Source organism: Neomonachus schauinslandi, chromosome 2, assembly GCF_002201575.2.
Source record: "Neomonachus schauinslandi chromosome 2, ASM220157v2, whole genome shotgun sequence".
NCBI classification, from domain to species: domain Eukaryota; kingdom Metazoa; phylum Chordata; class Mammalia; order Carnivora; family Phocidae; genus Neomonachus; species Neomonachus schauinslandi.
Window position 1 is genome coordinate 28,587,841 of NC_058404.1, and position 26,255 is coordinate 28,614,095.

General features: G+C 36.1%; 1 protein-coding gene across 1 annotated transcript in view; it reads left to right on the forward strand.

Moving 5' to 3' along the window:
- Positions 1–9,359: 9,359 nt before the first annotated feature.
- Positions 9,360–26,255, forward strand: part of WRN (WRN RecQ like helicase) — a 115,756-nt gene continuing 98,860 nt past the window's right edge. Inside the window, exons 1-7 of the mRNA XM_021694140.1 lie at positions 9,360–9,455; positions 10,095–10,207; positions 13,727–13,872; positions 14,519–14,667; positions 15,534–15,683; positions 16,908–16,980; positions 23,272–23,386. Of these exons, the coding sequence (XP_021549815.1) occupies positions 9,360–9,455; positions 10,095–10,207; positions 13,727–13,872; positions 14,519–14,667; positions 15,534–15,683; positions 16,908–16,980; positions 23,272–23,386 (842 nt within the window). The remainder of the gene's footprint in view (positions 9,456–10,094; positions 10,208–13,726; positions 13,873–14,518; positions 14,668–15,533; positions 15,684–16,907; positions 16,981–23,271; positions 23,387–26,255) is intronic.

Here is a 26,255-nt window from a genome sequence, read left to right on the forward strand (position 1 = left end):
AGCTCTTGGTGTCTAGACCAGAAGGGCCAGTTCTGACCTGGAGGCTAGCTAATGTCCACTAGCCAGGCTCCCGAGATCACTCAGCAGCACGTCTCACACACGACATTCTTTAACCTGCCTGCCTCTGTGCAGGTCTGGGTGGTCTGTTACGCAGGACCAATCACAGAAACTTCCGTCTGTACAGTACAGTAACATGGATGGCTGTGCATGGTAAACATGGTCAGACGGGGTTGTTCTCTGGCTGTATTTTGTAGCACTTCCTCCTGACTTTCCTGTTAAATAATTTCCTAATTATTATTTTAATTTTGTATGTGTATATTATTTAATAATTGGGAAAGTTATATGTGTTTGTGTATATAAACTTCTTTCTTTCTTTCTTTTTTTTAAGTAGGCTCCACACAGGGCTTACACTCACAACTCGGAGATCAAGACCTGAGCTGAGATTAAGAGTTGGATGCTTAACTGACTGAGCCACCCTGGTGCCCCAAAATTCTTTCTTTTTTGTCTTAATTTTTGTAATTATTTTACTGCTAACAGAAAAGAGCATGATTGTTAGCTAATTCTTATCAGTATTTTCTAACAGAAAACAATGAATTTTGTTAATTTTCTTGCTTGTTATTTAATTTTTAATTATTTATTTATTATGGCCTTTTTGATGTGACAATTTATCAAACCCTGATTATGATAGAATTTCATAATGTTTGTTTTTAGAATTTATACTAGTGTTATATCTAAAAATAATCAATAATTGAACATAATGCAATTCCATTGATTTAATAAGGGAAATATAGACCTCTGTAACTTCAGAAGCTCATTTAAAAATATTTTTGATTATAAGTGTATTTTGCTTAAAAAATTTAAATTATTAAACTAACTGAAAATATTTCAGTACACTGTTTTTGTTTAGTCTTTTTCATTAAGGAAGTTTTTTGGGATAAGATTTGTTAAAAAAAACATAAGAATTTAGACAAACTAAAAAATTGACAAACGTTTCCCAAGGAATGAAGGATTTATAGTATTTAAAGTACTTTATTTTTTAAGTATTTTATATTCAAATAAATTTAATTTCTGCAGGTATTTGCTTTCCCACTGTAATGCCTAGTTTATTGATTAAAGCTGTAAAGTCATCTGATTTGTGAGTTAAATGTAACACTAAATATTTCATCAATAATTAGTCTCTAAAGTAAAAAATTATCTCAGAATTATATGGTGTTTCCATAATTCTTTACAGGCTAAATCAAATGAAATAGGGGTGTCAAACAAAATACTCTGGTACCTTCTCATAAAACGGCTATTTTACTAAAACAAGTTTGAATTTTTGAAATAATATTTGAGCACAAAATAACAAAATTCTTTTTTTTTTTTTAAGATTTTATTTATTTATTTAAGAGAGAGAGAGCATGAGCTCGGTGGGGAGGGGCAGAAGGAGAAGCAGACTCCCCACTGAGCAGGGAGCCCTACTCAGGGCTCGATCCCAGAACCCTGGGACCATGACCTGAGCTGAAGGTAGACACTTAACTGAGCCACCCAGGCGCCCAGAGAACAAAATTCTTTTAAGAGGTTGTGATTATCAGATTGAGCTCAAGAGCTCAAGAAGTTACAGGATTGCACAATTAGTAAAGCCCAGATACTTTGCTAGTTTGCCAAATGTGCTCTTTTTATCCTGCCTGTGTGGAGCACTGTGTTAGGGATCAGTAAGGCAAAAGAAATGGAAAAATTGGCATTCTCAATTATTCTGTTAGAAGATATGTTTAAGATTTGTCAAAGACATAGAAGACAGTACTAATTCAGAAGATTATTTAATGAAAAAGGTGTTCATTGCAGATATGAATCCATAAATGTTAGTAATGGGCCTCAGTTAGAAAGCTGTATAGAATCCTTGAGGAAGAATGCTTGAGAGGACATTATTTGCTTGGCAAAGAAGTTTTAAAACTGAAGTATTCAAAGGGAATATCTTGAAACATACAAAATTTTATGAAAACAGTGAAAGTCTGGGACTGGTAATAACAGGAAGTTTTAGGCTGTACACTTAGTTCAATATAAAAAAAAAAACAACCCTGATATTCTAAGTAATAAGTTGTCTTATTCACAGAGAAGCTCCTATATATTAAACTTTGCCTGTAGTTCTGAGTTCCACATTAAATGAAGTCATAAAAATGGTGAACCTAATGAAGTCTAAGCTACTATAGTACCTTCTTTTCAGCTTTAGGTGAATAAATGTGGCTAGCTATTTCAATAATTAAGTATATTGACAGTCTAAAAGAAGATTTATAAGCTAAAAGAAAATTTCAAATTATTCCATGTGAATGGTTTTTACTTTGCAAATTTGTTGAAGTATAGTTATCGGCTTCAATAAATAGTATTCTTAACTGACATTTTGAGCACCTGAATTAACTTAAAAGTGCAATGATTATGTGGAAAATATATTAACATGTACTGACAAAGTTTGTGGATTCAGAGTGATAATTCAGCTTTGGGAGAGTGAAGTTAAAATAGTTTTAAAAGTGACATTTAATTGGTATCATTTGAGTTCTAAGGATGAATTAATAATACTTGTAGAGCAAATTCAGCGTATGCCTGTGACAGAGCTTTAGCACACTATATTGAAATACTTGATATAAAAAATTCATTTATATTCAAAACTTGTTTATATCATCAGAAGTAATTAACATAGTTTTCAGTAGAAGAAAAGGAGAGGCTGTTAGGTTTAAAGAACTTTAGCATTCTTGAAGTACAATTTAAAGAGGTCGAGTTGTTGGAATGCTGGTTAATAGTGAAAAAGGAGTTTTCAGCCTTTTAGAGCAGAGCCTCTTGCCATTTGCCACCACTTGTGCTAATAAAGCTTCTCTGTGATGGTTGCTATATGGAATATTAAGAAAATGTTAAAAGGTTTTAATCAGGAGTTGTATGTAGCCATTTTAAACAAAAAGCCTAGGGGTGCCTGGGTGGCTCAGATGGTTAAGCGTCTGCCTTCGGCTCAGGTCATGATCCCAGGGTCCTGGGATCGAGTCCCACATCGGGTTCCCTGCTCGGCAAGAAGCCTGCTTCTCCCTCTCCCATTCCCCCTGCTTGTGTTCCTGCTCTCGCTATCTTTCTCTCTGTCAAATAAATAAATAAAATCTTAAAAAAAAGAACACAGAAAGCCTAATATGCAAAAGTTATGTTCATCTAAACAACTTAGTTTCTTGTATAAAAAATTTAATTTTATAATGAAGGTATAATGCAATTTTTACAAAATGTCATATACACACTCCCAGATCACCTTCCTAGTATGCTATAAAAATATTTTCATTTTCTGAATGTGCCGTCAAGTTGAAAATGTTGTAGACTCCTGGTATAGACCTTCGTTTGTAAATGAAGTGGGCATCGAGAACAATCATGTATTTGAGAAAAATCAACAGCTATCAAGCTTGCTTAGCTGAATAGTTGACCCTTGATAAAAAATAATTTCTAGGGGCACCTGGGTGGCTCAGTCAGTTAAGCGTCTGCCTTTGGCTCAGGTCATGATCTCCGGTCCTGGGATTGAGCCCCATGTCGGGCTCCTTGCTCAGCGGGGAGCCTGCTTCTCCCTCTTCCTCTGCTACTCCCCCTGCTTGCACTGTCTCTCTCTGTCAGATAAATAAAATCTTTAAAAAAATAATTTCTAAACAAAAAAACCTAAAAGTCTTTATAAGTATTATCAGTGGATTCAGCAGGAAATGTGTTAATAAAAGAACGGAAGAGGATGGATGGAGGGAGGTGGGTGGAGGATGGGCTAATGGGTGATAGGTATTAAGGAGGGCACTTGTTATGATGAGCGCTGGGTGTTATATATAAGTGATGAATCACTAAATTCTACCCCTGAAACCAATATTACACTATATGTTAACTATCTAGAATTTAAATAAAAATTTGAAAAAGAAAAAAAAATAAAATAATTGAAAGTGGTTGAAAAGGAAAATTGCAGGGTAAGAAAATTGCATGTATAATTCCCTCAATAAAATACTCAGTGGAATTACTGTGGTAGAACAAATATGGCTGAAAATGAAATAGGTATTTGTTGAATGAACTGAACAGCTGGTCCTAGGATGCCTACTTGATCTTTCCTGTCTTAGAGTGCTTCTAGAGGAGTTGTACTGATGAGCTCAGTGTTATGGTGGTCTAGGTCTTGAGATTACAATTTGGGAGACCTGTGAATAGAGAAATTGCCTCCTGATACTTCAGTGGAAGACTTAGAATCTTTGTCCTGTTCGCAGCTTCCTGAGGGACTCTAAGAGCAGATGACTGCTGATGGTAAACAGTTTTACAGGCAAAGGAAAGTAACAGTCCAACTAAGGAAGCCAGCATCAGTGGAAAGAAGACCGAAGAACACCCAGAATAGGAGACTTTTATTGAAACAGATATTTGAACTAGATTATAACTTCTATAAAAGAAAGAAATAATAGGGACTAAACTAGAGCAATAAAGAAACTTTCTGGAACTAACAATCAAGATCTTAACATTATAAAAATTCAGTAGACAAACTGAAAAGGACTATCACCATTGGGAGTAAAATTAGCATCTTGGAAGTCAAGTGTAAAAAGTATCTTAAAATACAAAGAACAAAATTAAAGAGATGGTAGTCAGGAAGGAAAAAATAAGAGTCTAGGAGAAGAAATCCAGGCAGGAAGAAATTCACCAGCATGTGAATAAATGTTGTAGAAGGAAAAAAGGGAAGCGATAGTGGCGGTTAATAACTAAATAATAACCAAACTAGAAATAGGGGTATATTAGTTTGCTGCAGGTGCCATAGTTAAGTGCTGCAAACTCCATGATTAACAGAAATTTATTGTCTCATAGTTTTGGAGGCCAGAAGTCCTAAATCAAGTTGTTGGTGAGTTGTTTCCTTTGGAGGGTGGTGGGGGAGGGATCTGTTCGAGACCTTCTCTTTGTGGCTTGTAGATGGATGGCTCTTTCTCCATGTGTTTATTCATATCATCTTCTCTCAGTGCATGTCTGTCCCCTTTTTGTAAGGACACCACTCAGTTTGGATTAGAGACCACTGTAATAACCTTGTTTAAATTTGATTACCTCTGTAATGACTTTTTCCAAATAAAGAGCCACATGCTGAAGTACTGAGGTTAGAACTCCCAACACTTTTTTTTTTTTGAGGAGGGATACAATTCACCCCATATTGAGGGGAAATTTTTCTGATCTTAAGAAAAAGACTTCCAAGGACTCACTGATCCCAAGGCGAATAGAGTTTATGCTTAGGCTCCTTAAAATACAAAAATCCTTGAAAGTCTTTCAAGCTCCCAGATGGGAAATAGATGACTTACAATAGAAAAAGCATCAGAGAAATAATGGATTTCTTACTTGCAGCATCAAAAGGTAGAGGACAGTAAGAATATCTACAGACTGCTGAGGGACTGTTATACTCAGCCAACACATCATTCTATCTGTTTGAAGAAATACATTTTCACATATACAGGGAATCAGAGTTTATTACCTTCGTATTCTACCTGATGAAAATAATTTAAAGAGTTCTCTAAACAATCGAGTCAGAACAAAAATTCAAGAGGTGTAAGACAAAGGGAAGAGGAAACCATAGTAAACAATATATTTACATATAACAGATGATGAAATTTATAATAAAAATGTTTAAAAAGCAGTAAGGATTGTTGAAAAAGAAGAGCAATACTAAGAAAACTAACAGGCTGTAACCAAAACCACATGAACAAAGAGCAGTCATTAGAAGGGTGTGGAAGTAAAAACAGGACAGTGCAAGTATAGGGTCATGGTGGGGAAGGGATATTGTTACAGTATTTTCCTGAGATAGTATGGTAATAGTAGGATGGAAAAAAATTGACGTTTTGTCATTGATAATGGAAAAAGAGTATGAATGGTAATTTCAGCCAATCAGGAAAAATGAAAAAAGTAAGAACTGAAGAAAGTAAGATAAATACTAATCAAAGTAAGATGAAAGAGAAAACCCATGTTCTTACACTAAATGCAAATGAGATGAATTACCCTATTGAAAGACATGTTCAATGGGACTATTCAAAACAAAAAAATAGAAAAATAAAAAAATAATAAAAATCCCAGGTGTATATTGTTTAGGGGCAGCCTTTAAAAAAGTCACCAAGATTGAAAAGTAGCAGATAATGGTAAATAGACAGGCAGGATGATTCCAGGAAAGTCCAAACCGAAGCAAATCAAAGTATATTACAGATCTTATTTGACTTAGAACTTCCCGGATAGACCACCGGAAGCTGAAAATGTATTTCATACATCTAACCTCCTGAACATCATAGCTTAGCCTAGCTGACCATAAACGTGCTCAGAACACTTAGATTAGTCTACAGTTGGCTAAAATCATCTGACAGAAAGACTGTTTTTTAATAAAGTATTGCATATCTCATGCAATTTATTGAATATTATACTGAAAGTGAAAACCAGAATGGTTGCATGGTTACAGGATGGTTGTCAGTGTATTGGTTGTTTATTCTTGTGACTGTGTGGCTGACCTGGAGCTGCCCATGTCACCACAGAAGGTCGTACGCACATGACTAGCACAAGAAAAGATCCGAGTTCAAAATCTCAAGTATGGTTTCTAGTGAATGTGTATTGCTTTTGCACTATTGTAATGTTGAAAAATCCCAAGTCAAACCATTGTTAGTCAGGGACCATTTGTATTTATTTCAAAGAGGAATTTAAGATCTTTTAATGGTACAAGATGAAGTGTTATGAGATGATAAAAGACTTGACTTTAGAAAAAGACTTGTCAAAGTTGTTTATACTCAACAACATAACAGCTAAATATATAAATAAAAAATTCTATTATTCAATGACTCAGATCCCTTCCGAGAATAACCTTTATCTGATCAACGATTAAAATCCTCAGGTATCTTGAAGAATTTCCTTGTTGCAAATTATTCTGCAACCTTAATTTGCTGTGTGCTTTTATCTGTCCTGAGATCTAAGTAAATTTGACAAAGATGTTAGGTCTGTAAACAAGTTTACTTTTAAATTCTTTGCCTAGAAGCATCTAGACAGAATTTTGTGTGAAAAAAGAAATTTTACATCTGAAAACTAGCCATTTCAAATTAAAATTATTTTAGTGTTATAGGTGGCTTCAGGGAAGAGTTACTGAAGTTTATTTCTGTTTTGGCAGTGTGAATGAATTACTTACAAAATTCCAAGATTTTATAGTTGTTTTTATAGAGTTGTCTATTATTTGCAGAAACCATAATTTTCTGGCAGTTTTGCAAATTATCTACTCTGTGTATAGCAAAAACTTGTTTTCCGACTTCATAAAAATAATATTTTAAGATTAAGAACAAAATATATATAAAAGTACACTTTGGGGTCAATTTTTAACTCTTGTTAAGAGTTTTGAATTTGTGACACATATAAATGTATTAATAACTACTAACATTTGTAAAACGTTTTATAAAAACATGTTTTACATATTTTATCTTATTAATATAATATAAATGTAACACCCAAACTTGAGTTGTCCATTTTGATTCAGTGAATCATAGATCTTACCCAAAGCCAAACTTTGTTAATGATTCAGAGAATACAAGCAAGCACCAAGTGCAGATGGCATATTCTTTTTTTGGAGGATCCCCAGACTGTCAGACACAGATTCCAAAAATGTCCTTTTCTTTTGCAACAGGACACATTATGGTTTTGGATTAACAGAATAGTTTTGAGCAATGTGTGCAAAATAAATAAATAAATAAATAAATTGCACAAAGGAAGTTGTGTTGGTTTTGGAACTTCTCTGTTTTATATTCTCTTAGTTACACAGCTTACTTGACTACTCCCCATTTTTCAGCCATAAATTGATAAATGCATAATTCCAGGCTCATTTGTGATGAGCAGTCAAGATAATTGAGCTATATCTTGCGAACAGCATTTTCTAGATAGGTACTCTCGTATTTTTCTTTTTTTTTTTGAGATTTTATTTATTTATTTGACAGAGAGACAGCAAGAGCCGGAACACAGGCAGGAGGTATAGGAAAGGGAGAAGCAACTACCCGCTGAGCAGGGAGCCTGGGGCTGGATCCCAGGACCCTGGGATCCTGACCTGAGCCAAAGGCTGACGCTTAATGACTGATCCCCCCAGGCGCCCCTCTTTGGTATTTTTCTGCTAGTAAGTATCATTGATAGGTTTACAAGGCTACCTTCTGGTTTGAGGTCATTAGTGTATTACTGGGATCCAGGGCTGAGGTCTTTCATTTCCCCTCCCCCAGTAGGTTGAGTGGATTACCAACCTGTTCTTAACCCTTTCCTTCCCAATGCGTAAGAGTGGTGGAGTTGGTTCTATATAGAAAATTTTGCTACAGTAATCTTTTAAAAGTTTCCTTTATAAATTATCAGTGTTCTCAGTTTTGGGGGTTCATGCTTGAGAAAATGAGCAATTAAAATGGATACCTGCTGATACTGTGTAATTTCTTCAGGGTTTATATTGCTAAGTATCCAATAGGGATAACAGGTTATCCCTAAATCATAAATAGTTGCTGTGATTATTTCATATTAACATATTTCATCATAAGAATCTTCAGGTATATATTTAAAACTGCTGCCCCTTTACTAGAAATTTGAGATAATAGGAACTAAGGTTGGAGTTGGAAAGATTTATTAAGAACTTAAAGCTACTTCAATGTAGTATGTTAGGTCACACCAGAGTATGGATCCATTTGCCATTAACAAAAAGAGTTTGTCATGGTTCTCCTATTCATTGTGTTTTCTATAACCATTCTTTACATGTGTTTACATTGAGAAGAGCCCTCACAGCTAGTAACAGATTTTTAAAAATGTCCTCTGTGAAACTCTTATTCTTAGGGAAATTTGTTCACTTACTAGGCCAAGAGCTTAATAAAAAAAACTCTTAATATAAGAAAGCTGTTCTGTCTAAAAATTCATTTTTCAAGTAGACTTGTGAGCAAGTCCAACAGTTTGCGGAGTTTACTTAGATCTTAGGACAGATGATAAGAAAATTAAAGATGTCAAAATCTGTAAGAATTTACACACCCAAGGATTGTCATTAGTGATGAGATAAAGATTATTCTTTGAAAGGATCAAAGTCATAGAATAATAGGATTTTGAAACTACTAGAACCTTAGAACTCAATTAAATTGGCTCACTTATTTTAAAAAGAAGAAATACTACTAAATATATAATTATTAGATCCAGCGTATTATATGTTTCCTTTTGTTTTGCAATTCCAGCTCTTAAAATCTACATGTGGGCCAAATGCCATAACTTTAAATGTGCATGTTTGGTTCTTCAGTCATATCCACAGGCCTCTCTCTGAGTTTTCTTTCAAAGATTGCACTATATTTATTCACAGAGTAATTGTTTTTTGAATTTTGCAACTAGAGCCTACTAAGATGAATGAAAAAAAGTTGGAAACAACTCCACAGCAGCGGAAACTTCCTGAATGGATGTCTGTGCAGAATGAGACCTGTCCTGCAGTAGAAGAAAAGGTATGTGGTTCACCAATTATTCTCTCAGATGGGAAATTTAGTGTAAATTTGACTGTAAAATCAGTCAGTCCTCACTTGTAAACTGCAGGTCACCATTTAAGTTAGTTGCTGTTGGGTGATTGAACCACAACCTAGTCATTTATTGGGTGAATGGGATTAAATTTTAATGGAGCTTACAAAATGGGGATTCTAACTCTGTATTTTACCTTTTTATCTAGTTTGTATGGTTGACCTTACTAGTTTGTTCTAATTTAGATAATTTAGACAGTATTTATTTTGGTGAATTTTTGTGCATAAGCAAGTTTAAGTTTTCTTAGATTCAAGATCCACCAGCCACTCTTCAGAAACTTAAAGGCAACATTATTACATCTAGAATACTAATATAATTACAGAAAAAAATTAATAAAATAAGTGCTCTTATGAAAATAGGATTAGAAGTTTGCAAATAAGCTTTTTAGAAAAATAATTTTTGGATGGCTTTATTTTTGCTACGTTGTCCTTATGACTTCATTAGTCTATAGAACATTAGTTGATAAAACTTAGAACTATAATTTGAGTGCTTCACTGAACTTTAATTTTTCCATGAACATCTCTTATTTAACTTTATTTGTGCCTTTCTGTAATCTTATTTAACTCAAGGCATCTATTCAGAAGAGTGTTTTCGAAGATGACCTCCCTTTCTTAGAATTCACTGGATCCATTGTTTATAGTTTTGAAGCTAGTGATTGTTCTTTTCTGTCGGAAGATATTAGGTAAGAGATTTGAATTTTCTAGTTTCATTTGAATTTGGACCCTTAGAAGATAACTATTATAACAGTATTTGTAAGTATACTGAATTTTATAGTTAAGGTGTGTTCCATAGATAATCATTTCTACATGTAGAATATCATTTGACAAGTTCTAATTTTATGTTAAAAAAATCTTAAAATCACTGGATTAAATGTGTAATGTACCTGTTTGTTCATTCATAATCCTTTCTATTACCTAATTTTTTGTTACTTTCAGTATTTAAATACTTAAATAAGCACATTGTTTATTTCACCAATGTAGGACCAAAAAATGCAAGAATTATTCAACCTCCAAGTGCCCCTTTTATATTTCATTAAAAATAACAACGTAGTAGTGAATAATGGTTGTGATCAGCTCTGTTGCCTTTAGCAAATGATTCCTAAGAACATTAGAAATGACTGTTAGTATTTTTTAAATTGCCTTGTTAAATTAGGACTATGCAATAATGCAATCCAAGGCTCTTAAAGCATTTTACAAGGAGAGAAGTAGGGAATTCATTCAGATCTTCTTTGAAGTTGTATACCTGTCTTTTTTTTTTTTTTTAAACTGTTGTACATTGCAATGGTTAAAAGATACAGAAGTAAGTTAATCTATTTATTAATGATCTTCTGGTGGTAGATGAATTCTAGAAATAGTATTCAGGTGTCCTCACTCCTACTTTGGTTAACTGGCCACTTTTGGGTCTCATTATATAGAACAAAATTTGTCTCATAGAGAAGGTAAAATCTGTCATTTATGATTATATATTAACTCCACCATCTTACCTTTGTCAGTGCTCTAGCATGTCATATCTAAAGGCAATAAGCTTAAAGTGATTTGAGGAATGTAGTTCCGATGAATTCTGTGTACATTATGATAGGCAGACTTTTTTTTCTTACCCCCACTGGTTACCTTAAAGATTTTTGCTATCACAGGTTTTCAACAATTTGATTATGATATGCCTTTGTGTAGTGTGGTTTGTCTTCATCCTGCTTGGGGTTCATTGAGCTGTTTGGGTCTGTGGGTTTCTAGTCTCATCAGATTTAAAATATTTCTTTAGATTTTTTTTTTTTTCCCCTTATACTGTTACTCTTTTCTCCTTCTGGTAGTCTCTATACACACAGGTTGGATTGCTTAATACTGTGTCATTGGTCATGGGGTTCTCTTCCCTTTCAGTCTTTTATTGTTTTTCTTTAATTCTTTTTCTGTGTTTTGGTTTGAATCATTTCTTTTGCTATGTTTGCAAGTTCACTTTTTTGTAGTGTCCATCATCCCGTCCTGTGAATTTTTAATTTTATTGTATTTTTCGTCTCTAGAAGTTCCATTTGTTTCTTTTTAGAAAATATCTTCCATTTTGGCTCTCAGATTCATGTTTTCTTTTAAATATTTGAACATATTCAGCATATTTATAATGGTTGTTTTAGTGTGCTTATCTGTTAATTCCATTATTTTAGTTATTTTTTCTATGAAATGATTTTTATCCTGTTTAGGGGTCACATTTTCCTGTTTTTTCCTACTGCCAGTGGTTTTGATTGGACATTGTGATTTTACCTTGTTGAGTGTTGGATTTGCTTCTTTTTCTTCAAAGAAAAGAGCTTTGCTCTGTCAGGCAGTTAAGTTACCTGAAGATCAGCTTTTACCTTTTGAGCCTTTATTTTTAAGCTTTATTAGGGTAGGTCGATAGGAGTCTTTACTCTGGGAATAATTTAGCCCTATAATAAGGTGTGACCCTTATGGAGTCTTTGCTGACTGCCCCAGGCGATCAACAAGACTCTCTAAGGTGACTTTTCAGAGCTTTAATGCCTCTTTCCTGCATGTAAGCCCTAGGAATTGTTCATCTGATAATTCCCTGGTTGTTCTTTGTGCATACTCTTTCTTGCCTAGCTCCCTCCTCTCCAGAAACTACTTCCAGCTCCTTCAGCGTGTCTGGCTCTGCACCCTGTCTCCCTAACTCAGTGCTCTGCTTTGACTTCTCCCTGTTCTGGTGTCTGGAAAGTCCAGATAGAAAGCGGGGGCAGCAGTAGGGCTCCCCCATGGTTTCCTTTCCCTCAGAGAGCATAGTCCTGTATTGCCTGTTGTTCAGTGTCTGAAAACTGTTGTTGTTTACCTATTTTGTCCAATTTTCTGTTTGTTCGTAGAGGAAAGGTATGTCGATCACTGTTACTCCATATTGGCCCAACGCAGAAGTTGAGATTCTTTTGTGATACACATTTTTAATTTTTAAAAATTATAAAATACGCAAATATAAACAAAAATAGAAAATAATATAACAAAACCCTAGCTTTAGCAAATCTTAATATCCATTTTCTTTAAATCTTTAATAAGAAATGTTACGATAAAATACAGCTGAAACCCCAGGTATGTCCTTTCTGATTCTCCCCTCTGCAGCCCTCTGAGATACCTTCTATCATGAGTTCAGTGTTTAACATTTCCTCACATGTTTTCTATTATATCTATATTTTTATATCCCCAAATATCATATGCTGTTATGAGAGTCAAAAACACAACATTTTATGTTTTTTGAGAATTTTTCTTCTGGGTATATGTAGCTTTATTTTAATTTATATATAATATTTAATTGTTTCTGTATGTCACAATTTGTCCATTCTTTTGTTGATGGAAATACAGTTTGTTTCCATTTTGCCAGTAAGAGCAGTATTACAATGAACATTCTTTTTTTAAAGCAAATTTTTATTTTTTAAAGATTTATTTACTTTAGAGAGAACGTGAGAGAGAGAGAGAGAGAGAGCGAGAGCACGCACACGTGCGAGTGTGAGTGGGGGGGAGAGGCAGAGGGAGAGGAGAGAGGAACCTCAAGCGGACTCCCCGTGAGCGCGGAGCCTGATGCAGGGCCAGTCCCAGACCCTGAGATCATGACCTCAGCTGGAATCAAGAATTGGATGCCTAACCGACTGGGCCACCCAGGTGCTCCTGCAATGAACATTCTTAAACATCTGTCTGCTTGTTTGCATCTGAGAGTTTGATATATTTATGAGAAAAAACTTGCAGGTCATAGGGTTTATACATCTTCAGCTAAATATTGTCAAAGCCTTTTCTAAAAGGATTTTACCAATTTACATTCACCAGTGTTTGAGCAGTCCCACAGGTAGATATCTTTCTCAGCACTTGATACTGTGAGACTTTAATTATTGCCACTCATATATATATGAAATTATATCGATTAATTTGCATCCGATTTCAAGTGAGGTTTCATGTCTTCACATATTTATTTGGATTTATTGGCTATTTGGATTTTCTTGTGGAAATTGCCTGTTTATATTTTTCCTCCCCCTCCTCCTCCTTCTTCTTCTTACTGGATTATCTGTCTTTTTCTTACCAACTTTTCAAGGAATTTTTAATATTTTCTGGCTATTTATTATCAGGTATTTGTATCATAGATATCTTCTACCATATATGGCTTGTCTTTTAATTTTTGGAATGCAGAAGTTATATAGAAGTTAAAATTTTAATGTAATTAATTTGCACTGTTTTCCCCCCTGTAGCACCAATCTATCTACTGGAGGTGTGGTAGGATTTGACATGGAATGGCCACCAATATATAATAAAGGGAAATTGAGCAGAGTTGCACTGATTCAGTTATGTGTGTCAGAGAGCAAATGTTACTTGTTTCATATTTCTTCTATGTCAGGTTGGTATCTCTTTTCTTTGTTTCATTTTTATATGGTTGATAGTTGTATTATGTCAACTTTATCCCTATAAAATTAAGCTTTTGAATTAGCTGGTGCTTCTCTCATCACCTTACATTTATTGAAGTATTCATGTTCCATCTGATTCATTCATATCCCTGTTTTATTTATTTTTACAACATCTCCATCAGGTATTGATATTATTCCTGGTTTAGACAGTATAGAACTGAAGTTTTGAGGGGCTAAATGATCAGGAATATACTGTTAATGTTAGCAGAGGAAGTTTTCAAACCAGTTGTTTTTCTTGTCATTTATCAGTCAGGACTTTGCTTTAGGTAAGAAAAGAAATGCTCAAGGTGGCAGTACTTGGGTGGCTCAGTCAGTTAAGTGGCTGCCTTTGGCTCAGGTCATGATCCCTGGGTCCTGGGATTGAGCCCCACATTGGGCTCTCTGCTTCTCCCTCTCCCTCTGTGCTCTCTCTCTCAAATAAGTAAATAAAATCTTTTAAAAAAATACTCAAGGTGAATGTGTTTCTGAATTTAAGCTTAACATAAACAAATTTAAATATAAACATAGAGTGTGTAAGAAGTAGAAAATAAATCAGTAATACTTGATAGAACCTATGGAAATAATAATAAAATGTTACAGTTTTTCCTCAGGGATTAAAAATGTTGCTTGAAAATGAAGCAATTAAAAAAGCAGGTGTAGGAATCAAAGGAGATCGGCAGAAACTTCTGTGTGACTTTGATATCGATTTGAAGAATTTTGTGGAGCTGACAGATGTTGCCAATGAAAAGGTAGGCATAAGGTGTGCACTTGTTGTGATGAGCCCCTGGTGTTGTGTGGAAGTGTTGAATCACCATGTTGGGACACCTGAAAATAATATTTCACTGTATGTTAACTAACTGGAATTTAAATAAAAACTTAAAAAAAGGTAGATGTAATACATATATTATTTTCATAAACAAGATTGTGTTTCACAGAATGTCCCATCTATCTGAATGTTAGATATTTTGAAAAAAATACTTTAAGCTGTATGTTATTGTAACAATAAAGAAGTCCCAAATGAGTATTCCATAATGAAAACCTTCAGTTCTAATCCATTGCCTTAGAGAAATTTCTTTAAGCTAGCACCCCCCTTTAGTACTATTTCACTTTATTTCATATATTTGTATATTTAAATATTGTATTTTAAGTTTTTCCCTTTGATCCATTTATACCAATAACAGTTTTTGTTTTTTTTTTAAGGGAAAGCATAATGTAGCTCTTGTGGTATGATGGGCTTAGTGGAGGTTTGGCCATCAATTCCGTCACCCTTATTTCATATATTTTATTAATGTAGTCATTAAGTTAAATTCGCATGTTTAGCCAGATAGTCACTGGGCTGGATAGAAAGCGTACCAACCTATCCAGCTTTTTTCCATGAATAATACTTTTACAGTCCAAGAATTTTAATACCTACATTGGGGAAATTCCAGAGTTCAGTTCTTATAATGTGGACTGAAAATGAGGTTTCTAGTGATGGGAAATTTATTAAGGACCATCTCTGCCATATATTTTGGTGATAAAATTTCCAACTTTATTTGCGGCATGGGCATTTGATGGTATTTAGGAATATCTGAAAATAGAATTTTTTGCAGTATTGATTTTTCATTACTTCTAGCTGAAATGTACAGAGATCTGGAGCCTCACTGGTTTGGTTAAACATCTCTTTGGCAAACGGCTTCTGAAAGACAGATCTATCCGCTGTAGCAATTGGAGTGATTTTCCTCTCACTGAGGATCAGAAACTATATGCAGCCACTGATGCGTATGTATGTACCAAAGATCTTTAAATTATGATGTGTTTTTTATACTTTATAATAAATTACTTTAGAAGAATTTTGTTGTAATGGTTGTACAAACTCAACTAAAATATTTTAAATCAGGTTGGCATTAAAAATGCTTAAGAAGACATTCAGTGAAACTGATAATTCTCAATACTAATTAGCAAGTACCAATCAAAGTGCTAGTATTTTTAATTGTCATGAAGCCAAAATAATGTCCAATTTATGTGTAATAAATGTAATCTCTCTGAAAACATGGAAAGCTAATAAACACAGGCTGAGTAAACGCAAATGGTACTGATGATGTATTTGATTTATAAACAACTTCAGATAAAAATAATTATAGTTTCTATATTGAAACTGGCATTATTTCTTACAGTTACATTTAAAATGTGCTAAAAATTTAGGAAAATTACCTCCAAATTTAGCTTTCCACTGCTGTTAGTCAGTTGTATTTTCATATTTACATATTCATACATACTGAAATTTGGGCTTATCTTAATGTATAGCATTATTTTTTGTTTTTGTTTTTTGCAGGAAATATATTTTATGTCCCTGTGGATTTCTTTTTCCCTAATTTATACTTTCATTTGTAGATGAATATCTTGTTGTTTCCCTTTTTGCATCTGTTTTTAGGCCTGGAAACTCCTTTTTTTAAAAACAGAAAAAAATTCAATCTTGTCAGGAAATAGGGTGATAATTTTCCTTTACATTCTGTTAAAAAAAAAATCGTAGAACTTGTTGAGAACTCGTGCAAGTTCTGTAGCATTCTTATTCATGAAAAATCAGTGTGACTTGGTTGTTCCTGTTAACAGTGCCTGGAAGGAGGGCTGTTCATACGCCGACATTCACAGCTGATTTAATGAGATACGGGGGAGTGGATATGTGTCGCCAAAACAGATTTCTCTTACTTGATTGTATTTTGTTGGAGTCCCACTTATAAGTTACTTGATTTGGATAACTCCTTAAATATCGAATATTAAAAGATAAAAATTTAAAACTTTTAAGGCGCAAGCAGCTTACTTTCTCCGTTCTCGAAATTGGTGTGGTGATTTAATGAAGACATAGATCTTTGTGTAACATAGTAAGTTGAATGCAGCTTTTTGGGTGCTTTGGGAGTCACTCTTCTGGATTTTTCTAAAGATGGGACATATAGCTTTATTTTGGTTATCTTTAGCATACTCTTCACCTTTCTGCTTTTTCTCTTAATAGGCCAGTCTCATCATTTATCAAAAATTAGAGATTTTAGGTGGTGCTGTGCAAAGGTTTGCTATAAATAAAAAAGGTATGTGGTGCTCTAAAAATAAAAGATAAAATTTGAATTTGCTCTTTTATGAGTTTTATCTTCAAAAAGTGAATATTTACACATGTGCGAACTGTTTAGTATTACAACTTCTTGAGTGTCTGAACCGTGTTGACAATAGGGTGTGAGATCTCTCTGGTCAAAGATTAGAGTTTCAGGCACATTACTTGTGGCAGAGGAGGACTTACTACTGCTTTGTCACATTGCTATTCCTTAGGCTTCTTTAGGTGGGGCTTTGTGGCTTTGATAACATCAGTGACACAACCAATTATCTCCCAGGCTGGAGATTATTACATCCTTGCTATAAATAGTTAAAGTGTACTAGTTACTTTATAGTGTCCTGGTTTAAATTTCTAAATTTTTTCTAGGGTAAGATAACTGCTGTTTTTCTCCAAAAAGTATGGCCACTTTGTTCAGCTTCAGTGCTTTTCTCAGATACCTCAATAGGTCAGCGATAGCAGACCTGCATAGTAGAGTGGAAGAGCATGGGCTTTCATGTCACAGAAATCAAAGGGGAATCCCTGCCATGTGACTTGAGGTTTACATGTTTCCCCATGTTTGGAATCTAGCTGATAGCCACATACCTATTGCATAGAATAGTTGTGAGCACTAAGAGGAACAGAATATTATAAGCACCTGTATTGATCTACGGAGTTGTTATTCCTATTCTTGTAGCTTCTTTTGGAGATTTTAAATAATTGTGTTTGTTATGATGTTAATTAAATGAGGGGCGCCTGGGTGGCTTAGGCATTAAGTGTCTGCCTTTGGCTCAGGTCATGATCCTGGGGTCCTGGGATCGAGCCCCGCATCGGGCTCCCTGCTTCTCCCTTTCCCACTCCCCCTGCTTGTGTTCCCTCTCTCGCTGTCTCTCTCTCTCTCAAATAAATAAATAAAATCTTAAAAAAGATGTTAATTAAATTAGTGATTTTGCTAAATAAGCTTAAAGATATGGTGTGACCTCCTCATATAAAATTATATTGTACCCTTATTAATTGCCATTGAGAAGGGATTCATGTTCTTTGTAATAGACCCTCCTTCTTTACCTAATAAGGTAGAAGACCCCTTATGCTTTCTTTCTTTCCCTGGAAAGCCACTTCTGATGAGAGCTTCCTGACTCTCTATAGCCAAAGGTACTGTGGCTAGAAATTACCTTGCTTAAATTGAGCGGATGATAGGTTTTTGAAGCTGATCTGGAGAACAATACAGAACTTATTTAAATCATAACAGAATTAAACTCAACAGAGGGGATTCATGGTTTTCTGAATTTGTGGTTTGCAGAATTACTTCTAGGTTATACATGCAATTTTGTCTCTGATTAGAATGCTTCTAAGGAAATGTTTAAGATATTTCTCACTAATGTACCATATATTTAAAGTCGCCACTAGAAGTCCTGGTATCAGTGTACCTGTCATTTCAATCCTGCATTGTTTGACCCTCACTTTTATTCTTTATTGCATTATATGTGTGAGTAAATTTTGTTTGACATCTGAAGTGAGGTACCTTGACTAGGATCGTAGTGAATTGTAACAAAGATTACCAGTCTTTCTTTTTTTCCTCACTCCCCCTCCTCCCTTCCTGTTATGAAGCCAGAGGTATCAGCCTTACTGTTGTTTAATTTCCCTGGTGTATTTATATATGATATTTTCAAATGACCACTTTTGGTTATACAATTGTGTTTTTTCTTCTTATTAAAGAATTAAAGTGGATTATAATATCAGAAAATAAAAGGATATTGCACATTGTTTCTCCTTGTTAAAATATTAGCTTACTCCAGGATGGTCCTAATAAACACTAAACAAGATACCAGATAAAAATAAACTTACTCATTTATTAAAATTTTTTTAGCACTTTATGATGTGGGGATACAGTAATGAATAAGGCACTCATGATCTGCTTCCTGAGAGGGAAATCTACAGGTTTGTAGGGGATATAGAGATGAACAAAAAAGGCATAGGTATAGGGAGATGAGTCTCATGATGTGGGAAAACAAGGCGTTGTGGTTAGCACATAGGAGAGCCATCTGATACATATTTGGAAGTATTGCAGTATTTCCTGGAGAAAGTGATGTTTAAGGCAAGACCTGAAATAGGAACAGGAGTTAGGTAGCGGAAGAGTAGAGGAAAAGTGTCATAGGCACAGGAAACAGCAGGTGCAAAAAGAGATCATAGTATCGACAGGCAACTTCATGAAAGTAGTTCAGCTTGGTGAACTGCTGAATATGATGGAGTGAGGGATAGAGATGCAGAACAAGGAAAACAGATAGGCCATGTTTACATGAGGAGTTTAATTTCCTCCTAAGAGGTATTGGGGGGTTTAAACACAGGAGTGACATGAATTACATTAAAAAAAAAAGAAAAAGAAAAAAAAGAATAACTTGGGCTGTAGAGTAGAAAATGGATTGTAGCTGGGCAAGGGTCATGGTGGGAAACCTCCTTAGGAGGCTGAGAGAGCAATCCAAGGGAGAGGCAGTGTGACCCGGCTTGGATGGTTCTATTGAGAATGGAGAAGGGGATAGATTCTAAATACATTTACTAGAGCAGTAGAGTCAGCAGAATTTGGTGTGATGATGACAGCCATGTGTCAAGGATCATTACTGTGTTGTTGCCACGAACAACAGGGGTGAAAACCACTGAAGAGAAGGAGCAAGCTTTGGAGCTGAGGAGTCACAGTTGATTTTAGACATGTTAAAGGAAGGAGGGCTGTCAAATAGCAAGGTGGAGGTGGCCAGGGGCACTTAGATATCCAGGCTGTGGCTCAGAGGACAGTTTTTGTTAGAGATAAAAAACTGGGACTAAGAATTTGGGAACTCTTAGTATTTCATGTTTGCATGGGGGAAGGGACAGCAAAGGAGTTGCCTGCCATTGGCATAGAAGGAAATTAGGAGATACGGTGTGCCGAAAGCTAAGTGAAGAGCTACATAGGAGCAGTTATCAATCTGTTTTAAGTCCTGCTGAGAATTTGAGAAACTGAGGATTTAGAATTAACCATCAGTTTTGGCAACATGGCAACCATTTGTAACCGTTGACCCCAGCAGCTTTGGTGTATTGGCTGACAAAAGAGTGTTCCGGGGAGAGAGTGGTTTTGGGGGCATGTGCTATTAAAACAGAAAAGGGTCCACAGGCTTTGGGAACATAAAGGTGCTATAAGCAGAGCAAGAGTGGAGTAGTGGAGTGGTGTGAGTAGAAATCACATTAGCGTGAATAGAAGAGTTATTAGATCTAAGGAACATGAGAAAGTATGTATAAATAACTTCTTTTTTAGAAGATTGGTTTGGAAAGGGGCCACTCATTCATTCATTCATGTGACATATTTGATGGGTTTTTATTATGAGTCAGGCACAGTTTCAGTTATAGGGGAAAGTGGACTGAACACAGGAGACCAAGCGCCTTCACTTCATTGCACTGAAATGAGCGAAAGAGCCACGTGACTATCTGAGGGAAGAATGTAGCAGGCATCGGGGAAAGAGCTAAGTGTCTGAGGGTGATTGTTTGCCTTATTTGAGGAACAGTGAGGATAACTGAAGCAAAATGAGTAAGGGTCAGAGTGGGAGGAAATGAGGCTAGAAAAGGAGCTTAGGCCGGATCATTTAGGGCCTTACAGGTGGTGACTATGGCTTCATATTTTATTAATTACAATAAATATAAAGTAGAGTGATGGGAAACCCTAGAGGGTTTGGAGCAGAAAAATGACATGATTAAATTTAAAAGGATTTTTTTTTTTGGCTGCTATAAAAGGGCAAGTGTTTAGACAGGGAAGGCTGTTAGGCTACTATAGTAGTCCCAGCAGGAGATGACACTTGTTTGGATTAGGATGGTAGCAGTAGAGATGGTGAGAAGTGGTAGATTGTGTATATGTTTTGAAGGTGTAAATTGTGAAGGATTTGCTGATGAATTCTCCATAAGGGGTAAGATCTAGAGACTGAGAGGACAATGTTTATTTTGGTTGGATCAGCTGAGTGAATGGAAGGATCAGTTACGGTGGAAAGATTATGGGAAAAGTGGGTTTGGGTGAGAAAAATCTAGATTTCAGTTTTGGATATGCTAAATTTTAGGTGCTTATTGATATTCAAGCAGATATCACAGTTGGAAATGCGATTCTGGCGTTCAGGGGAAAGGTTGAGGTTGGAGATGTAACTTTGGGAAACATTAAGATATAGATGGCAGTTAAAGCAGTGAAAGGAGATGAAAGAGGGAGTGACTGGAATAAAGAACGGAGGGGGCCCAAGTATTGATGTAGAGGGCACACCGACATTTAGAGATCAGGGAGAAGAAGAGAGCGCATTGAAGAGGGTCTGAGAAGGGGCGGTAGTGAAAGATGGAATGTTGAGAGGTGTCGTGTCCAGAAGCCTCAGGGAGAACACGTTTAAAGGAGGAGGAAGTTATCACCTGTTTTAAATAGCTGAGGGCGCCTGGGTGGCTCAGTCGGTTAAGCGACTGCCTTCGGCTCAGGTCGTGATCCTGGAGTCCCTGGATCGAGTCCCGCATCGGGCTCCCTGCTCGGCACGGAGTCTGCTTCTCCCTCTGACCCTCCTCCCTCTCATGCTCTCTGTCTCTCATTCTCTCTCTCGCAAATAAATAAAATCTTAAAAAAAAAAAAAAATAAATAGCTGAGAATCTGAAGGGGATGAGGAACTAGACCTGACAATTAGATTTGACAGTGTGGAGGCCCTGGGTAACCTTTCCCAAAGCAGCCATGCTGTACTGGTGGGGGCGAAGGCTTGGTTGGAGTCTGTTTAGGGGAAAATGGGAGTAGAAAATTTGAGACAGTGCATGTGGACAACTCTTTCATGGAATTTTGCTGTAAATGAGAGTAGTTCTATGAGTACAGACTAATTAGCAGATGGGGGGTGGGAAGATGAGATAGTTTTCTTTTTCTATTTTCTTAGTGTAATGAGGAGTGAGGTTGTTCCCTGAGTAAAAGGAGGAGCAAGCAGATTTTAGAGGCTTGGAGAGAAAGAAAGAGGTATGAAATAGTCATCTCGATAGTAGGAAAGTGGGAAATATAGAATATTTAACAGTCACTACTGAGGATTCCTTTGAGATCTCTGTCATGAATTTAAAGCAAGCTGAGTCATCTTGGCTGTGTTTTATCTTCAACTATAGTCAACTCTTTGAGTATAGGCATCAAGTAGGTAAAAAAAGCTGGGTTTAATTGGAATAGGGGTTTTCCTAGATAAAAAGTACCATGGAGGGAGGAAGGAGCAAAAGAGGTCAGAGTCCAGACGTACAAGGGAATGATTATTAAAAATGGGTAAGAAAGGAAAAAAGACATTGTGGGGAGTGGGAGGGATAAGGTATATGGAAAAGGTGATAGGATCAGTGGATTTGGCTCTGAAAGTGGAAAGAATAGTTGTATTGGGGAGGGCATCCTGGAAAGCAAGCCAGCATGCTGGTGTTCAGAGGGTGGAATGCTTACAATTGAAGTTTGGAGGTAGTGACTTTATTGGCAATTATAAGGTCAAATGACTCTCGAATGGGTGGCTGAAGTCAGTGGAGGAAAAGATTGTTGGAAATGGAAGGATCAAAGCACTGAAAAGGCCACACTTTTAGGTGGAATTATCACAGGAGTAGTAGTGAAGGGAAAGACAGTGAACCAGGCAGTAAAATCTTCAGTGAATGAAGGGATGTGATTTTGAGGTCACAGGATGCGGCAATCAGGAATAACAGATGGTACAGTCCTATGTCGCATGCTTCAGAGGAGCTGGACTTTTGAAGGACAAGAGAAAATGGTGATGAGCTGTAAGAAACTCTAAGCAGGGGAAGGATTCGAGGAAGGAGCGCAGGTGTGGTGTTGATGGAGAATGGTGTACCAGACAGGATGAAGTTGAGAGTTTGGAAGATAACTGCTGATTGGAAAGGCTTGCATTTTATTTTGGTCATGACTGATAAGAAGGGAAGTGAGGCATGGCTCTTGACTCAGGTTATGTTTACTAAACTATGTTTCATAACTAATAGCCCACCGAAATCAGTTCTGATTTTGATAGTGTAGATGGGTTCAGATTCTCATTTCTGCCTTCTTCTGCCTAGGTTGGTAACCACTGGTTGTAATGTGTATGAATGTAGATCATTTGGAATTTATTCTAAAATTCAAGTAGCAAAAATCTGAAAGGGAAATAAAGTGAGGTGATACGGAGATAGAATAAGGAAGTCCTTTTGTTGGAATTCACTTAAGGAAAGAAAATGAAAATGTGACCCCTAATACAGTTTAAATAAATGGCTAAATAAATCTCTCTGCTTTGTGGTTTGAAAATTAACATTGATTCTTTTTGTCCAGAGGAGGAAATGCTACCTAGTGATGTGAAGAAACAATTGACTTCAATCTCTGAGGATATGATGGATCTGGCTAAGCGTCTTCCTGACACTTTGAAAAAATTGGAAAATCCACAGAGGTTATATATTACCTGTTTTTACCAATTCTGTTTGTTCTTACTGCACATTCCTATTTATAATGAATTACTGTTTATTAAGGTAGACTCAGAAATTTTCAAAAACATTTTTTATTTAAATTCAGTCTAGTTGACGTATACCGTAGTATTAGTTTCAGGGGTAGAATTTAGTGATTCATCAGTTGCATATAACACTCAGTGCTCATTACATCACGTTCCCTCCTTAATGCCCATCACCCAATTATTCCATTCCCCCACTCACCTCCCCTCCAGCAACCCTCTGTTTGTTTCCTATAGTTAAGAGTCTCTTATGGTTTGCCTTCCTCTCTGTTTTCATTTTTTAAAATTTTTCCTTCCTTCCCCTATGTTCATCTGTTTTGTTTATTAAATTCCATATATGAGTGAAATCATATGGTATTTGTCTTTCTCTGACTGACTTATTTTGCTTAGCATAATACCCTCTAGTTCCATCCAGGTCGTTGCAAATGGCAAGGTATCATTCAGGACACTGGGATCATGACCTGAGCCGAAGGCAGACAGTTAACCAACTGAGCCACCCAGGTGCCCCGCAGAATTTCATTCTTTTTGATGGCTGAGTAATATTCCATTATATATATATATACACACATACCCCCCATCTTTATCCATTCATGAATCAGTGGACATCTGGGCTCTTTCCATATTTTGGCTATTGTGGACATTGCTGCTATAAACATTGGGGTGCACGTGCCCGTTCAAATCACTATGTTTGTATCCTTTGGATAAATACCTAGTAGCTCACCTGCTGGGTTGTAGGGTAGTTCTATTTTTAACTTTTTGAGGAACCTCCATGCAGTTTTCAGAGTGGCTGCACCAGTTTGCATTCCCACCAACAGTGTAAGAGGGTTCCCCTTTCTCCACAACCTTGTCAACATTTGTCATTTCCTGAGTTCATTTTAGCCATTCTGACAGGTGTGAAGTGGTATCTCATTGTGGTTTTGATTTGTATTTCCCTGATGCCTAGTGATGCTGAGCGTTTTTTCTTGTGTCTGTTGGCCATTTGTATGTCTTCTTTGGAGCAAATGTCTGTTCATATCTTCTACCCATTTCTTGCCTGGATTTTTTTTTTTTGGATGTTGGGTTTAATAAGTTCTTTATATATTTTGGATACTAGCCCTTTGTTTGATAAGTCAGTTATCTTCTCCCATTTCATAGGTTGCCTTTTAGTTTTGTTCACTGTTTCCTTTGCTGTGCAAAAGCTTTTTATCTTGATGAAGTCCCAATAGTTCATTTTTGCTTTTGTTTCCCTTACTTTGGAGACATATCTAGCAAGAAGTTGCTGCAGCCAAGATGAAAGAGGTTACTGCCTGCATTCTCCTCTAGCATTTTGATGGATTCCTCTGTCACATTTAGGTCTTTCATCCATTTTGAGTTTATTTTTGTGTATGGTGTAAGAAAGTGGTCCAGTTTCATTCTTCTGCATGTAGCTGTCCAATTTTCCCAGCACCATTTGTTGAAGAGACTGTTTTTCCATTGGATATTCTTTCCTGTTTGGTCAAAGATTAGTTGGAGAGTTGAGGATCCATTTCTGGGTTCTCTATTCTGTTCAAAAAATAGAAATGGAAGGAAATGTTCCTTCTATCCATATTTCCTTGAAGGTTTTTATAAAGAAAGGATGCTGCATTTTGTCAAATGCCTTTTCTGCATCTGAGAGGATCAAATGGTTCTTATACTTTCTTTTATTAATGTGCTGTATTACGTTGATTGATTTGCAGATATTGAATCACCCCTGAAGCCCAGGAGTAAATCCTACTTGGTCATGGTGAATAATCCTTTTAATGTACTGTTGGATTTGATTAGCTAGCCTCTTGCTGAGAATTTTTGCATCCATGTTCATCAGGGATATAGGTCTGTAATTCTCCTTTTCAGTGGGGTCTTTGGTTTTGGAATCAAAGTAATGCTGGCCTCATAGAATGAGTTTGGAAGTTTTCCTTCCATTTCTATTTTTTGGAACAGTTTCAGAAGAATAGGTATTAATTCTTCTTTAAATGTTTGGTAGAATTCCCCCGGAAAGACATCTGGCCCCGGGGCGCCTGGGTGGCTCAGTTGGTTAAGCGACTGCCTTTGGCTCAGGTCATGATCCTGGAGTCCTGGGATCGAGTCCCGCATCGGGCTCCCTGCTCGGCAGGGAGTCTGCCTCTCTCTCTGACCCTCCCCCCTCTCATGCTCTCTATCTCATTCTCTCTCTCAAATACATAAATAAAATCTTTAAAAAAAAAAAAAAAAAAAAGACATCTGGCCCCGGACTCTTGTTTGTCGGGAGATTTTTGATTACTAATTCAATTTTCTTTCTGGTTACAGGTTTGTTCAGGTTTTCTATTTCTTCCTGCTTCAGTTTTAGTAGTTTATATGTTTCTAGGAATTTATCCATTTCTTCCAGATTGTCTAATTTGTTGGAATATAATTGCTCATGGTATTTTCTTATAATTGTTTGTATTTCTTCAGTGTTGGTTGTGATCTCTCCTCTTTCATTCATGGTTTTATTTATTTGGCCCTTTTTTCTTTCTGATAAGTTCTCGAGGGGTTTATCAATCTTATTAATTCTTTCAAAGAACCAGCTCCTAGTTTCGTTCATCTGGTCTATTGTGTTTTTGATTTCTCTGTCATTGATTTCTGCTCTAATCTTTATGCTCTTCTCCTGCTGGATTTAGGCTTTAGGTGTAAGGTTAAGTTGTGTATTTGAGACCTTTCTTGTTTCTTGAGGAAGGCCTGTATTGCTATATATTTCCCTCTTAGGACTGCCTTTGCTGCATCCTAAAGGTTTTAAACTGTTGTGTTTTCATTTTCATTTGCCTCATGTATTTTTAAAATTCTTCTTTAATTTCCTGGTTGA